This window comes from Heterodontus francisci, chromosome 3, assembly GCF_036365525.1.
Source record: "Heterodontus francisci isolate sHetFra1 chromosome 3, sHetFra1.hap1, whole genome shotgun sequence".
In the NCBI taxonomy this organism is placed as follows: domain Eukaryota; kingdom Metazoa; phylum Chordata; class Chondrichthyes; order Heterodontiformes; family Heterodontidae; genus Heterodontus; species Heterodontus francisci.
The window spans coordinates 146105808-146123653 of record NC_090373.1 but is presented as its reverse complement, the minus strand read 5'-3'; the positions used below and the strand labels follow the sequence as shown (position 1 = coordinate 146123653).

Genomic DNA, 17846 nt, shown 5'->3' with positions numbered 1-17846 from the left:
ATTTTAAGACTTCATGGATTGGCACGATTGCTCGGGTTACTTTGTTACGAAGAGAGCTTTGTGATCAAAAGTAAACCAGAGTAGGGAAGATATTCATATAAATTGGTTTGGGAGCTGCTTGAAATGTTCCTCCCTAGTGTTATGACCAAGCGGGAGTAATGCACTGTTAATTTAGTCCCACTACTCCACAGTTCACAGCATATCAAATAAAGCTTCCCACCTACTAAAGAATAGCCAAATTAAACACTGTATTTTCCCCCCAGAATAAAGCATACCAAACCAGGGTTCTTTAAACAACAACATTCACTATTTTATGAGAAAAGAAATAATAGGTCTTAACCACTAACGAGATAAATCTATATATGAAAAAACCCTTATTTCCTTAACCCTCATGCAGACACACATACATTCAAAAAGTAACCAGTTACCCAGGGAAAAAGGATTTTTGGTTTACAGCTGTTTCTTAGGAATAGAAGGAATAATAAAAATAATTGAATTTATCACGTTTTGGTAGGATGTTTTCAGTACAGTGAGGTGTCTCAGAGTCGAATAGTCGGATGCCACTCAAAGTCTCACCAGGTGAGGTTGATAAGCAGTCTGTGATGGGTAGGCGTTCACGGCAATGTAATTGCAGCAGGTGTCTCATAGGTTTTCCATCAGGGCTGTAGCAGCAGGTCTGCTTGAATTTTCACGCAGCAGTCTAGCAGTAGAAGAATTCTTCAGATTTCAGGATTTCCTAGAATACAGGAGCAGCAGGAATCTCATTGGATGCAGAAATTCTTCAGAGACCAGGAGTAACAGGAATATGCCACCTTTCAAATGCAGGATTCCTTTTCAAGAGATGCAGGTCTCCTTCACAGAGAGAGGTAACACTTTTCTGGGTCTTTTCTTTCTTGTTCCAGGCAGCTTAAGCAAAGATTTCAAATTTCTGCCCTTTGTCCAATTCACAGGCTTTTTAAAGGGTCAAGGTGAAAAAAGAATCTTCCTGAACATGGTCACACGTCCAGACACAGTGTCTTCCCCCATCTCTTAAAGGCTGCTCTGAAGAATTGTCAAACCCTGTGGTTTCCTTGAAATTGCTGGCTTTCCTGCCCTTGTGCAAGTTCAACTTCCTTTCAAAGGACTCATAAAGTTCAACTCTTTTTCTGAACTTTCTTTCAAAACATGGCAGGAATTCCAATTATTTGCAGATGTCTTTCACTGGGAAAAATCTTTTTCTCAGTTTTTTAAAACACAGAGAATTCCAAGTTCTGAGTACAAAAAAACCTTTGTAACATTAGATACTTTAAAAGAAAAAGTAGGACTTCCCACCAATGAGCTGAAAGAAATCAACAGTGGATTATGCCTTGTGATCTAATTAGTTGCACATTTCCCTATTCATTTTGTAACTGCGTAAAAAAATACTTTGAGAAAAAAATTCCTTTCTGAAATTCAGTTTTTTTTGTTTTAAAAGCTACGTCCAGTAACCATTCCCTTCCATTTAGTAGAATTGCAATTTCTTTGTTTACAAAGGACATCACAAACGAGACCAAAAGACATCGCTGCAGCCAGCCTGCCTACTTCTGATGTTACACCTCAGTAGTTTTTTCTGCTCACGTCTTTTGGCATATTGTTACAACCGACTGCTCCAGTCAAAGCCCCCAATCAAAATATATGATTCTGATTGTGGTGGGAGAAACGCGCTGTTGGGCAATCTGTGGAGAGACGGGATTGAATTAACACATCATTTTAAACTTTCCAAATTAAAGAAAGACCCAGTCAAATTGTACCACTTATTAACCCCTGAATGAGTTAACCAAACCAAGTGTCTTTAAATCAACAAATTAGCTGTTTATTTAGAAAAACTAAATTCTTAAACATTACTAAGACATAAACATTTAAAATAGCAAAAAATTAGAGTCCTTGCAAATTTACAGTCCAATGTTGCTTGAAGTCCTCACAGCCATCCGATGGGGTAAAAGTTTCAAAGATTCTTCAACATTAGAACAGTCCGTAGTCCAATTCCAGCAGTAAGTAATGCTTTCCTTCTCCAACGATGAATTGCAACAATTAACGACTTGCAACACTTGTTAAATGAATCAATTTGGCTTTAGAATTTTTGAGGGATAAAAGATTGTCACAGTCTAACTTCCCTTCCTTCAGTTTAAATTATCAGAGATCTCTGGCTTGACTTTTAGAATTTTGCAAAAGAATAATAAACATACTGGAATTCCCTTCCTTCAGTTTAAATTGGCTAAGAGCTCTTCTTTCAGGTGATAACACACAGATACCTGTCTGTGTCCCCTGTTAGAACAGACTGTTTGCACTATAAGCCAGTTCAAAATTGAATTGTAACAAATGTATCTCCCAATGCTCAGTCTGCGTGGCTGTATGCAAGGCCACGAGAATGCACCCTTTGAATTTCAGTCTCCAAGTGGTTGTGTCCAAGGCAAGGAGAATGCACTCTTTGACTTAGTCTTTAGAGCTTGCTGCCTTAAAGAGCAGGCTCTTTTCCTGCCTTAAACGCACACCACATTCTTCCCAAAAAAAAACCCTACAGGATCATAATATAAAAATCAGCTTAAGGTAAAAGTGTAAAAAAAGTCTTCGTATGGTACACTTGCACATTGTGCTGACTTGTGCAATTTTACTCTGCATTTTGATTCTGCCCACTTTATTTTTAACTGATTTTTATTTGACAGATGAGTGATTGCAATAAAAGCCATTAAGTTGTGGAAACTGTTGTGTAGGCTATTGGTGATTTTTTTTTTCACTTTCTGGAAGACTGCTGTGAAGTCTGCCACACTTTATAATAATTGGCATTTTTTTTTTAGAACAGAATAAATTAAATCTACTGATGTCTAAGATTTTTTCTTTGCAGTAATTCAGCTTTAGCTGATCAGTTCCGCCTGCTTCCTCAGTAAAAAACTGTTACTACACAGCAGTTAAAATACCAATAAAATGTGGTAGAAGGAAGCTGTACAACTTGGCTTCATTTTTGTGCAAAAATTGTTTGTTGAAAGGTACTAGATCAAAATACTACAGTAGCAAATTTTCTCTGTTGTAACACCTGATAAATAAATCCTTTATATTCAAATTTATGATACTGTAAACCAGATGATCTGTTGTTTTTTTTTAGAGATACAGCACTGAAACAGGCCCTTCGGCCCACCGAGTCTGTGCCGACCAACAACCACCCATTTATACTAATCCTACATTAATCCCATATTCTCTACCACATCCCCACCATTCTCCTACCACTTACATACACTAGGGGCAATTTACAATGGCCAATTTACCTATCAACCTGCAAGTCTTTTGGAGGTGGGAGGAAACCGGAGCACCCGGCGGAAACCCATGCAGACACAGGGAGAACTTGCAAACTCCGCACAGGCAGTACCCAGAACTGAACCCGGGTCGCTGGAGCTGTGAGGCTGCGGTGCTAACCACTGCGCCACTGTTGTGTTGCTCATGGTGAGGTGGAGAATATTCCATCTTATAATAATAGGAGCATTAGGCCATGTGTTATTGGGGCCACTGATTTACACTGAATGAATAAGTTTTATTACTTTGTATTCTGAGATTTTTTTTTAATCAGTTTTGTATGGATATGAGATTGAATTTGGCAAAATAATTTTTGTTAAATCAATCAGTGGAATTCTTCATGCTTATAATATGTGGCCTTTATTTTATTTTCATTTATCTGTGCATTTAATTTTTATCCCATATCTTTTTACAATACAAGAATATACAACTAAGTGGTATGCAACATGTTCCATATTGGAGGCATGTACCTGTTGGTTAATAGTACTGGGGATTTCCATGCAGTTTAGCAGAACTGGGAGGTGATTTTGGGCTTTGTTAGCACAGGGGAAATGGTCTTGGAACTTGGCAGCATTGGGCAGGGGGAAATCTTGTGTTCTTACAGTACTGTGAAAGGGAAATTTGGCAATACTGGGGCAGGGTGGATTGTACGATTTTGTTCGGTGGCGGATTCTTGTGTTTTAGCAGGGTGAAGGTAGTATCTCGTAGCACTGTATGTTGTAAATTTCTCAAATCTTACAAAACACTGAAGTACAGTTTTCTGGAAAAAGTGTTTTCTTAGAAAATTAAATGTTACAGCTGCACACACAAATATGTACATTTCATTCTCTGCCTCTGCTTCTCTGAAACCCTGAGTAAGTGCATGGCTGATTGATTAACATTTTATTATTTGCAACCAGCACAAGTTAATCAGCAATTCTTGACTCTCTCGGAAGTGACTAGAAGGGGTGGGGGTTGCAGGCAACAACCTTTGTAACTGGTCGGTCTTTCTGTTAATTGGAAATGTTTCCAGAAGTTATAGCAAAGTATTAATTAAGAGTCCCATTCAAAATGGTTGCCATTTTACCAGATCACTATAAAAAAAATTGTTTCACTCAGCAGTAAATAGTTAGCATTTCACTAACCCTCAGCAATTTGTTTGATCATTGAGAGTTAGCCTGTATTTTAAATATTTTGTTTAAAGATCGGCACCTATTTAAAAGCAGATTTAAATGATAACATTCATCAAGTTTTTGTACCTTTTAACACTTTTTATTTGAATTTTTAAACATATTTCATGTTATGAAAGTAGTTCCATTTTTTAATGTTTTGTGAAGACTTGTGTTTTAAAATTGTGAAAATTGATTCTTTTAGAGGACTGAAGATATATAGATGCTGGACTTTTTTTTTTAAAAAAAAGGACACTGGAAGGACTTTGGGATTTGGTTTAGAAACACACTTACTGGAAGTCACCTGTCTTTAGCTAAGTAAACAACAAAAGCCTTGGTGACCAGGGGGAGTTGTTTACAGAGAAGTGACATGTCAAGATTTATGGTGGTTAAGTGTTGGTTTCGCTTTGAATATTGTTTTGAGTCAGTTAGGGGTCAGCCTGCTAAGAGAGAAGACACCAGTTCATCCTTTCTCCACCTCTATAAACCAGTGTGTGAATAGCTAAAACCCCTGATGCTGCATTTCTCCTGGAAAGCTTGCCAGACTAATTCTCGAAGTCGTCTGAAGAGAACTGCACCAAAAAGGTCCCAGTGACAGCTGACTACGCCAGAAAAGGGGCAACTGACATCATTCCATATCTTATCCTTTTCCTTCAAGAAATAACAAGTATTCGGCCAAAGTATTTTTTTGGTCTTTTTTTGTAAAGAGATCTCTGCAGAGAAAATTTCTTTATTTTTTCTTTAACCTGTGTGCGTGTGTGTTGGGCTAATTTAAGGGAACTTTCATATTTCAATCTGTGTGTTAATGCCTTGCATCTTTAGTCAATAAGTCTTGTTTTATAATAAATTGATTTTGTTGTTTATTAAAGAAACCTGGTTGGTGGATTTTACTCTGAAATAAAATAGAGTATATAATTGGTAACTGGGTAAACATTTAAATATATTTTGTGACCTGTGGAGAAGTGGAACTAGAGAAAGACAGTGCACTCCTCCTGCCTTGGTCGTAACTATGTTTACATTATTCTTAGAAATTCTTGTGAATATTTCCAGCAACAAAAGGGTGGGAATATTGATATTTTCTGCATTTTTAAATACAAAATGTTACATTTGGAAAATATTGGTAATATAGAGAATTATCTTAAATCTCAAATATACCCAACTTTATAAATGTTATTCCTTTTACACATTTTGTTCTCATGAAAGCTGTATATATAGAGTTTAATGTTTGTTTCTGATCTTAAGACTTAAAGCCACTATCGAGTGCAGAATAAAAAACAATGAAGTAGTCATTTAACTTTATTCTCTTATTCTCCTGACATGGCCACTGGAGTCTACTCCTAAATCAAAATAAGCAATGCAATGAAAGAAAGGCAGACCTTGCATTTGTGTACAGCCTTTCAAATCTTTAGGATGCCCCAAAGCACTTCACAGCTTATAAATCCAGCCCTGAGCTCCAGTAAGTGGGGCATCCCTATTATAAGGCAGTAACTCATCAGCGCATTGAGTTGTAAACCAGGAGGTGCAAACAACCCAGAAACATGTCATGCATTACGACTGTCTTTTAAAATGTCTACTTCTTAAGGATCTTTTCCTAGTGGAGCCAACCTGTCTACTGAGTCTTGCTGATACTTGGTTTATAGTGACTTATTGAGGTGGTCTCGCCATTCTATTTGTCTATCCCATCACTTGCCACAAGCATCAAGGCAACTGATGGAGGGAATGAATAACCGTCTGGCTCTCATTTTTAGGTACCATCTTGACCTAACCCTCTTGTACCTTTTCCTCCTTCGAGCCACCTTATTCTCTACTACCTCTCTCATTTCTCCTTCAAAATCTTTCTTGTGCGTCATCCTCTCCAGTTTGTTTCTTCCTACCTGAAATCATCTTCCTTTCCCCTCTCCCTCTGCATGGAACAGCTTCTCATCCTTGATGATTTCAACCTTCAAATAAATTAATCTTGCCTCTTCTCTTCACCTCCATCCTTACTGAGTTTCACCTTCCACGTACAATTCCCCACTGATGGCTATCCCCTAATCTTATCATCTGCCTCAAAGATATCTATCTTTGATAAAACCATTCTGATGATTTCCTTTTCTCTACACTACCCACTTTTTCCTATCTGCTTTGAATCCCTTTACAATTGCTCTCACCACTGTAGATGACTGTCCCTGGCTCCCTTTTTAACTATGTACTCAAACTCCCAGCTTCCTTTCCACAATGGCAAACCGTCTCCTTTGACCCGTTCAGCTGCTCCTATCATTTTCACCTGAAACGGCAAATGTGAGGAGCTTTCTTAGCCTCGTCTGCTGATGAAACCTTCATCCACGCTTTCATTACCTCCAGACTTGACTATTCCAGTGCTTTCCTGCCGAGCTTCCCATCTTCAACACTCCATACGGGTAAACTGATCCAGAACTCTGCTGCCCTTATCCTGACTCGTTGACCTGTCACCCCTGTGCTAGTGACTCACATTGGCTCCTGGCCTACCAAATTCTCAACTTTAAAATTCTCATTCTTCTGTTCAAATCCCTCCATAGTTTTGCCCCTCCCTATCTCTCTAACCTCCTCAAATGCAACAAACCTCTGAGAATTCTGCCTTGCTCAGGTTCTGACTTGTTGTGCAACCCAACATCCTTTGCCTCGCTAATGGCAGCTGTATCTTCAGCCATCAATCTCTGGAAGTCCCTCCCTCTACCTATCCACCTCTCTCCTTTTGAGGTGTTTCTTAAAACCCACCTCTGACCAAGGTTTGCTCACTGGTCATATGTCTCTTTCCTCGACACGGTGTCAATTTTTGTCTAATGTTTCTGTGCAGTGTCGTGGGGTGTCTTAATAAGACTTTGCATAAATTCGGATTTTGTAAACCACAACCCATCCAAAACTCAATGGCTGCTTTCTTGTCTGCATGAAAGTCTGTAACTCCATTGCCTTGTCTTTGCCAAGCTTCAATGGCTCTCTGCACTCAGTGAATTGACTAAAATCTTGCCCTTAGCCTTCAAATCCCACCACAGCCTTATCCCCGTCTACACCAGTGATGTCTTCATCCATCAATTCTTACATGCAGCTTTCATTCCGATGACACCAACATATTCCTTGTTCTTGCATTGACAACTGCTTCTTCAAACACTCTACCCTCACCTCCCATAACTTCCTCTGCATCACCCCCACCTGCTTTCAGAAACCTCATTAAAACCTTCCTTTTCAATCATGCTTTTCTCTCCCTCTATCATGCCTGTGGTCTGTCTCATGCAGTTAAATCTTATAAAGAGGTTTCACTATTCCAAGGATCATAGGCAGGAAATATAGCCATTTTGACATGCGTAAAGGCAATTTTTAACTATGTTCTGGAATTCTACAGATATTAGGCATGATTGATTGCAGTAAAGCTACGATTTCCATTCCATCCTATGCTTGGTAATATTCTTTTCAGGTTATAATGACTAACTCCACTGCAGTGGCAATTTTAGCCAAATCTGCAACTGCCCATGAAATTGCCTTTTAGTCTGAGATATCCTCTTTATATGCAAGATTTTGTGATGTCATCTTCAACAAACAAATTGCCCTTGCTTTCTGAAGAAGAATCCTGGGTGCTTTTCGTAAAAGAAAGAAAGCGTTGCATATGTATATATTGCCTTTCAAGACTTCTGGTCACAAAGCGTTTTTTGACAGTCAATAAAGTACTTTTGTGGTCACTGTTTAATGTTACAAATGTGGCAGCTAATTTGCACACAATGGGCTGAATTTTACCAGCCCCTCAACGTCGGGGGTTGTGGCGGAAAGGCCTGTAAAATACTTGTGGGAGTGGCTCGCCGTGACTCACGACGCTATGAAGGCTCCACTGCATTTTACCGGTGGCGGCGAGGCCTTGGTGCGGCCCCCCCACCCCCCCCGGCCGCTTGGCAGTGGGGCCTTCATTTACATATTTAAATTAATTAAAATGAAATGCAAATTAACTCACCTGGTCCCGATGGCTGTCCCATGCCGATTTTACGGCCACCAGCCACACATCTCGCACCTTCGGAACTTCATTTGGAGTTCCGAGGCGCGACACACTTGGGGGTGGGGGGGCGGGGGCAAGTAAAATTATCAGGGCGGTGGGGGGAGCGGGTAAAACACATTTTATTGGCTGTGGGGATGGTGGGAAGGGGTTGAAGAGCAATGTGAGAAGGTTGGGGGGGATGTTCAGGTTGGGAATAAAATAAGTTTTCTGAACATAAGGCAATATAAAAAACCATTTAGGGCGGGGGGTTGGGAAAGGGCCTGCATCTTCGAATTATTTTTTATAAGCAGATGAAAAGTCATAATGTCATAGATCTTTAAAAATTACAATTTTTGCTAAGGCCTTGAAGCCCTTTAAAAATGGCGCCTGCGCGGTGGCACTAGTCGCTGTTGCCGGGTAAGGGGTGGCTGCCCCCTCCACATCATCGGGGGCAGCCGCTCCGCGCCGTGCATTTAAATGAGCCCCGAGCGAAATTTCTCGGGCTCAGCGACATGGAAGCGTCGCCGAGTTCAAAGCACGCTGCCGCAGTGTATCTGTCTATGACATTGTCGGTATGAGTGACCATCGCACAGTCCTTGTGGAGACGGTGTCCCATCTTCACTTTGAGAATATGCTCCATCATGTTGTGTGGCACTACCACCATGCTAAATGGGACAGATTTTGATTGGGTATAGCAGTGCAAAACTGGGCATCTATGAGGTGCTGTGGGCCATAAGCAGCAGCAGAATTGTACTCAACCACAATCTGTAATCTCATGGCCTAGCATGTACCCCACTCTACCATTACTATCAAGTCAGGGGACCAACCCTGGTTCAATGAAGAGTGCAGGAGAGTATGCCAGGAGCAGCACCAGGCCTATCTCAAAATGTCCTGTCAACCTGTTGAAGCTGCAACCCAGGACTACTTGCGTGCCAAACAGCGTAAGCAGCATTCAATAGACAGAGCTAAGCAATCCAATAACCAGATCAGATCTAAGCTCTGCAGTCCTGCCACATCCAGTCGTGAATGGTGGGGGACAAATAAACAACTGACAGGAGGAGGTGGCTCCACAAATATTCCCATCCTCAATGATGGGGAGTCCAGCACCTAAGTGCAAAAGATAAGGTGAAGCATTTGCAACAATCTTCAGCCAGAAGTGCCGAGTTGATGATCCATCTCGGCCTGCTCCTGAGGTCTCCAGCATCACAGATGCCAGTCTTCAGCCAATTCGATTCACTCCGTGTGATATCAAGAAATGACTGAAGGCACTGGATACTGCAAAGGCTATGAGGCCTGACAACATTCTGGCAATAGTACTGAAGACCTGGCTCCAGAACTTGCCGCGCCCCTAGCCAAGCTGTTCCAGTACAGCTACAACACTGGCATCTACCCTGCAATGTGGAAAATTGCCCATATAGGTCCTGTACATAAAAAGCAGGACAAATCCAACCTGGCCAATTACCGCCCCATCAGTCTACTCTCAATCATCAGTAAAGTGGTTGAAGGTGACATCGACAGTGTTGTCAAGCAGCACTTGCTTAGCAATAACCTGCTCAGTGATGCTCAGTTTGGGTTCCGCCAGGGCCACTCAGCTCCTGACCCCATTACAGACTTGGTCAAACATGGACAAAAGAGTTGAACTCAAGAAGGGAGGTGTGAGTGACTGCCCTTGACATCAGGCAGCATTTGACCGAGTTTGGCATCAAGGAGTCCAGCAAAATTGGAGTCAATGGGAATCGGGGCAAACTCCGCTGGTTGGAGACCTACCTAGCGCAAGGGAAGATGGTTGTGGTTGTTGGAGGTCAATCATCTCAGCTCCAGGAGTTCCACAGGGTAATGTCCTCGGCCCAACCATCTTCAGCTGCTTCGTCAATGACCTTCCTTCAATCATAAGGTGATAAGTGGGGATGTTCGGCGATCATTGCACAATGTTCAGCACCATTCACGACTCGTCAAATACAGAAGCAGTTGGTGTAGAAATGCAGTAAGACCTGGACAATATCCAGGCTTGGGCTGATAAGTGGGAAGTAACATTTGTGCCAGGCAATGACCATCTCAAACAAGAGAGAATCTAATCATCTCCCCTTGACATTCAATGGCATTACCATCGCTGAATCCCCCACTATCAACATCCTGGGGGTTACCGTTCACCAGAAGCTGAACTGGAGTAGCCATATAAATACTGTGGCTACAAGAGCAGGTCAAAGACCAGGAATTCTGCGGCAAGTAACTTGCCTGACTCCCCAAAGTCTGTCCACCATCTATAAGGCACAAGTCTGGAGTGTGATGGAATATTCTCCACTTGCCCGGATGGGTGCAGATCCAAAAATACTCAAGAAGCTCAACACTGTCCAGGACAAAGCAGCCCGCTTGATTAGCACCCCATCCACAAACATTCACTCCCTCCACCACTGATGCACGGTGCCAGCAGTGTGTACCATCTACAAGATGCACTGCAGCAAGGCTCTTTAGAAAGCACCTTCCAAACCCGTGACCTCTACCAACTAGAGGGACAAGGGCAGCAAATGCATGGGAACACCACCACCTGCAAGTTCCCCTCTAAGCCGCACACCATCCTGACTGGGAACTATGTCGCCGTTCCTTCACTGTCGCTGGGTCAAAATCCTGGAACTCCCTTCCGAATAGCACTTTGGGTGTACTTTCCCCACATGGACTACAGCGGTTCAAGAGGCCAGCTCACCACCACCTTCTCGAGGGCAGTTAGGGCTGGGCAATAAATGCTGCCTAGACAGGGGTGCTTACGTCCCAGGAATTAATTAAAAAAGTGCGGCGCACTAATAAAATGCAGCCCAGCGTGTTGCCTCAAACAGCAATGTGATAGTGACCAAATAATCAGTTTAGTTACATTGATTGAGTTATAAATATAGGACACTGGGAGGGCTCCCCTGATCTCTTCAAAATAGTGCCTTATATCTTTTACGTCCATGTGGTTTAACATCTCATCTGAAAGCCAGCACTTTCGACTGTGCAGCACCCCCTCTACTGCACGTGAATGTTAACTTCGATCTTGTGCTCAAGTCTAACATGGGACTTGAATTGATGACCTCCTGCCTGAAAGGCAAGAGTGCTACCATTGAGACAGGGCTTATAATTCGAATGCTCTTTTACTGCCTATAACTATGTGTATACATTTTCTTAAGTACAAATAGAAAATACCAAAAAGATATTATAGGTCAGTTAACTTAAGAGAAAAGATAGATTAGATAGGTTCTGAGTGCGATGGTTCAACTTTAGTTCAGATTACCAATATTCACGATTTTTCTTTTATCTTTGTCCAAATGCACTTTTTTGCCATTTTGGTTATTTTGTTAATCAGTGTAACTTTAACAAGTTTTTTTATTGCTTTTAAAGTGATTTTTGGAGAGGACGTTGCCTTTGGAGGAGTTTTCCGGTGTACAGTTGGACTCAGGGACAAATATGGTAAGTTATGTACTTTCTATATAGCTTACTTGTAAGTGTGTTACAATCTAAAAACCCATCAAGGAGTTCAGTTGACATTCACAACTGCAAGATATACTTGTGGTTTATTTGAATCGTTATACACCAGATAAATGCGTGGCTGGAGAGATGGTGTAGGAGGGAGGGCTTCAGATTTCTGGGGCATTGGGACTGGTTCTGGGGAAGGTGGGAACTGTATAAGCCAAGACCATCTACACCTGAGCAGGACTGGGACACAAATCTTTGTAGGAAGGTTTGCTAGTGCTGTTGGGGATGGTTTAAACTAGTTTGGCAGGGGGAAGGGAACCTGAGGACAGTTTCAGATGGGACAATTTCAGGGCAGGGAACGGGAGGCAGAAAATTAGCAAGTGACTGAAAGACAGAAGAAACAAAGGTTAAAATGTGTGCAGCACAGGAATTTTGCAGTGTTAAAGAGTATTTATTTAAATGCAAGGAATATAGTAAATAAAGCCGATGAGCTGAGGGCACAGATAGACACAGGGTAACACAATATCATTGTTGTAACAGAAACTTGGTTTAAAAAGGGGCAAGAATGGCAGCTCAACATACCTGGATTTGAGTTTTCAGGTGGATAGAGAGGGGGATAAAAAAGGAGAGGGTGTAGCATTATTAGTTAAGGAATCAATAACAGCTGTGAGAAGGGATGATATGCTAAATGATTCATCAAATGAGGCCATATGCGTTGCTCTCAGAAATAATAAAAGGGCACCCGCACTACTCAGAGTGTACTATAGACACCCAAATAGTGAGAGGGAGAAAGAAGATCAAATATGTAGGCAAATCTCTGAGTGCAGAAACTATAGGGCAATAATAGTTGGGGATTTTAACTACCCTAATATCAACTGAGATACAGTGTGAAGGGCACAGATGGCACAAAATTCTTGAACTGCATTCAAGAGAACTTTTTAGCCAGCATGTAACAAGCCCAACGAGAGGAGGCTCAATTCTAGATTTAGTCTTTAGTAATGAAGCTGGGCAAGTGGATGAAGTAACAGTGGGTGACCATTATGGAAAAAGTGACCATAATAGTTATTTTTAGGAAAAAGATAAAGATAAAACAGGAGTAAAAGTTCTAAATTTGGGGAAGGCAAATTTTGGAAAACTGAGAGGTAATCTGGCGAAGGTGAACTGGATACAGCTACTTGAAGGAAAATCAGTGGCAAACCAGTGGGAGGCATTCAAAAGTGCGATACTACAGGCACAGTGTAGACATGTCCCCACAAAGATATAGGGTGGTATGGCCAAATCTAGTGCCCCTTGGTTATCTAGAAGCTTACAGGGTAAGTTAAAGTAGAAAAAGAAAGTTTATGACGATCACAAAAAACTTAATACTTTAGAAAGCCTAGAGGAATATAGAAAGTGCAGGGGTGAAATAAAAAAGGAAATTAGAAAAGCCAAGAGAGGACATAAAAAATTATCGGCAGGTAAAATGAAGGAAAACCCGAAGATGTTTTATTAGTACATTAAGGAAAGGTTAGGGCCCATCAGAGATGTACACAAGAGAACTTATGTGTAGATGCAGAAGATGCGGGCAGGGTTCTTAATGAGTTTTTTGTCTCTGTCTTCACAAAGAAGAGGGACGATGCAGACATTATAGTTAAAGAGGAGGAGTGTGAAATATTAGATACGATGAGCATAGTGAGAGAGGAAGTACTAGAGGGTCTGACATCATTGAAAGTGGAAAAATTGCCAGGGTTGGATGGATTGCATCCCAGGTTGTTAAAGGAAGCCAGGGAGGAAATAGCGGATGCACTGAGGATCATCATCAAATCCTCACTGGATACGGCGAGGTGCCAGAGGATTGGAGGTCTGCGAACGTTGTACCATTGTTTAAAAAGGGTGCGAGGGATAGGCCAAATAATTATAGGCTGGTCAGTTCTGAGGGACAGGATAAACTGCCACTTAAGCACGGTTTAATCAGGGATAGTCAGCATGGATTTGTTAAGGGGAGGTCATGTCTTACTAACTTGATTGAGTTTTTTGAGGAAGTAACAAGGAGGATTGATGAGGGTAGTACAGTGCATGTGGTCTACATGGATTTTAGTAAGGCATTTTACAAGGTCCCACATGGCAGACTGGTCAGTAAAATGAAAGCCCATAGGATACAGGGGAATGTGGTAGGTTGGATCCAAAATTGGCTCAGGGGCAGGAAACAAAGGGTAGTAGTCAATGGATGTTTTTGCGAAAGGAAAGCAGTTTCCACTGGCATTCCACAGGGCTCGGTGTTGGGTTCCTTGCTGTTTGTGGTATATATTAATGATCTGGAGTTAAATGTGGGAGGCATGATTGGGAAATTTGCTGATGACACAAAAATTGGCCTTGTAGTTGATAGCGAAGAGGATAACTATAGACTCCAGAGGGCAAACAAAGCGAGGGAATACACAATAAACGGGAGGATATTGAAAAGGGTAGAAGAAGTGAGAGACCTTGGAGTACATGTCCATAGGTCCCTGAAGGTGGCAGGACAGTAGATAGAGTGGTGAAGAAGGCATATGGAATGCTTTCCTTTATTGGCCGAGGTATAGAATACAAAAACAGGGATGTAATGCTGGAACTGTATAAAATGCTGGTTAGGCCACAGCTGGAGTATTGTGTACAGTTCTGGTCACCACATTACAGGAAGAACATAATTGCTGTGGAGAGAGTACAGAGGAGATTTACGAGAATATGGCCGGAGCTTGAAAGTTGCAGCTATGAGGAAAGATTGGATCGGCTAGGGTTGTTTTCCTTCAGACAGAGGAGGCTGAGGGGTGACTTAATTGAGGTGTACAAAATTATATGGGGCCTAGATAGAGTGTACGGGAAGGACCTGTTTTCCATAGCAGAGAGGTCAATTACCAGAGGGCACAGACTTAAGGTGATTGGTAGAAGGATTAGAGGGGACATTTGGAAAAACGTTTCACCCAGAATGTGGTGGGTGTCTGGAATTCACTGCCAGGAACGGTGGTGGAGGCAGAAACTCTCACTTCATTTAAAAGGTACCTGGACATGCACCTGAAGTGCTGTAATCTGCAAGGCTGTGGACAAAGTGTTGAAAGATGGGATTAGTTTGGGTGGCTAGTTTTTTTGGCCGGTGCAGACACGATGGGCTGAATGGCCTCCTTCTGGGCTGTAATTTGTCTATGGTTCTCTGGTTACTCATTTTCATTATTTATAATTGTATATTTCCAATTTTGGAATAATTAGATAAAACTTGGTTGAAGAGGAGTTAATATAAGGTACAGGCATACACTGCCCTCCAATATCATTCACCACCTCTGCTGGAGGGTCCTCATAACACTGGTACAGGATCTGGGGGTGCAGGTTTCACTATAGGTTGGGGTTTCCCCTCAACCTGGTACATGTGGCAACTCCTGCAGTACTCCACCACATCTTTGTGGAGTTTTGGCCAGTCAAACTGCTGTCTTATGCAGGCTTTGGTCTTTCGTATACCACATGTGCAGCCACTGTAGTCTCGTGGGCCCTTCTCAATATTTCTCTCCTGTACCTCTGTGGCACCACTAACTCGTGGACCACTATCCAATCCTTGCTGTCAGGTCTGTGAGAACTCAATTTCCTCATCAGCACCTCATTCTTTAAATAGTAGCAATCAGGGACTCCCTGTGCTTCACTTTCAGATTGGGCAGCCTGTGTTAACTCTCGCAATACTGGGTTGGCTCGCTGAACCTCAGCTCGGGAAAATCCATTTAATTCATTCCCTGGGTCTCCTAAAAGTCTCAGACCGACAGACCTGGTCATCTGCCTGCAGTGTTAATTCAGTACCTTCTGGGGGAGCTGGTTTGATCATGGCTTGATCCACTACACATTCAGGGAAACTGCAGGGGTTCGTCTCCTGCCACTGTTCTGTTTCTCTGACCTCCTGCAGTCTTTCTTTCATGACTTGGGGCGGGGGAGGGGGGGGGTGTTGGTGGTGCTACCACCTTTGCCCCCACCAGATCGTTACCTAGGACCAGGTCAATCCTGTCCACAGGCAAATTAGGGACAATCCCTACCGTCACCGGTCCCGAAACTGGGTTCCACTCCAGGTGCACCCGGTGTACAGGTACAGGCATACACTGCCCTCCAATACCATTCACCACCATTTTGGTGTTCACTGCACTCTCTGAGGGAAAGGTCAGGTCTTTTCCCAGTAAAAGGGATCTAGTGGCCCCTGTGTCCCTGGGAATTACTATGGGCTTGCTTGCCCCACTCGAGGGGTATGGGGTTACTTTCCCTTCAGACATAAAACCTTGATAACCCTCAGGAATCCTATTAAATTATCCTGCACTTGCAGCGGTCGACTTCCTGGGTATCACTCTTGCTGCAGTAAAAGCTACAGCTTGTTCTGCTGTGTTTTCCATCAGGTTCTCCTCTGCACTGAACGGGTGTGCCCTGATTAACCCTACCGGTTTTCCCTTTAGTTTCCAGCAGTCAGATTTTAAATGCCCTGCTTTATTACAATGGAAGGATCCAGGTCTCGGGTCTCGCTCTCGCTTACAGCACCTTCCTTCTCGGCTGGAGGAGGGCCCCCGTGTCTCCTCCTTTCCTTTCTCTTCCAGGACTGCCTGGGCTTCTATCACCTTCCCACTCTTTGTCCTTTTCGGATTTGTGGGGGTGATTAGAAAAGGTTCTCCCCTGGGAAACTGACTTATAAATTAAAGCAAACTCATCAGCTATAACGGCCGCTTGTCTGGTTCTGTCTGCGTGGGACTTTATGGAGAGTGGGAGCGAGTTTTTAAATTCCTCTAACAGAACTATTTCCCTGAGATTCTCATAGCTAAGCTGTACCTTGACAGCCCTCAACCACTGGTCAAAAGCCAGCTGCTTACTTCTTTCAAACTCCAGATAAGTTTGATTACCTTGCTTTTTGAGGGTTCTAAACTTTTGGCGATAGACTTCGGGTACTCATTCATATGCCTCGAGAATAGCATTTTCTGTCAGTTCATAATTTGATGAACTCTGATCTGGCAACAGGGAATAAACCTCATTGGCTTTTCTGGCTAGCTTGCTTTGTAGTAAAAGAGACTAGGTTTCAGCTGGCCATTTTAGCTGCCTTGCCAGTTTCTCAAAGGACACACAAATGTCATCTTACTCATTGAATTTTGGAATATTCTTTTTCTCTCTCTCTCTCTCTCATTCCTTTTCCTGTCTTTCATTTTCTTCATGTTCCTTCTGGAAGACTCTTTCTTTCTCCCTCTCCTGTCTCTCTGTTTCTCTTTCCCTGTCTTCTAATTCAAGTTTCCTTTGTTCCAATTGTATCTTTGCTGACAATACCATGTCAGAGTCTGCTTCTTACACTGTTTCTGCTTCTTCAGATTTAAGGGAAAATGGTTGACCACAAGCTTTCGGAGTTCAGATTTCCTAGCCTTGCCACATGCAGTGACCCACACTGCTCAGCCATTTTCCTCAACTCCACCATAGACAGTGCTTTTAACCTATCCCAAGTTACTTTGCCCTGGCTTGGAGAGCTATTAGCTACAGTTGCAGACATGTTAGTATTCAATCACACACAACTACAAGAAAACCTGTATTAATCTTGCTCCTTTTTGATTGGGAACAATTTGGCTTCCCACTTCCAATTTCTCTCGGTTGTTTGTGGGTAAAATTCCGGACGCTAGCACCCAAATTTCTGTGACGACCAGGTGAGAAAGAGGTCTAGGGTTCCCTTTCTGCCTTCACCTGGTCTTGCTGTAACAGGGTTTAATTTTAAACACATCCTTGGTGAATCCTTGTTCATCGCTTTCCAATTATGAGACAAAGAAACCAGCACAAACAGGCTTTCTTTGGTTTAAAGAAAAAAAATGAGTAAACTTTAATTCGGTTAACACCTATGGATACATGACTCACCCACGCTAGCATGCATACGCAATATACACATGCAGATAGGGACAGAAAAGAGCAGAAGAATTAGAGTGGAAATGTTTAAGGTAATATCTGAAGAGTTTTTGTCACGGGTC

The 17846-nt window shown here is 42.3% G+C and overlaps 1 protein-coding gene across 2 annotated transcripts in view; it reads left to right on the top strand.

The window, feature by feature from the left end:
* bckdhb (branched chain keto acid dehydrogenase E1 subunit beta) overlaps positions 1-17846 on the top strand; it is a 372243-nt gene that overhangs the window by 15292 nt on the left and 339105 nt on the right. For both annotated transcript variants that reach the window (XM_068026695.1, XM_068026696.1), the window contains exon 3: positions 11803-11871. In XM_068026695.1, coding sequence (XP_067882796.1) covers positions 11803-11871 — 69 coding nt within the window. The remainder of the gene's footprint in view (positions 1-11802; positions 11872-17846) is intronic.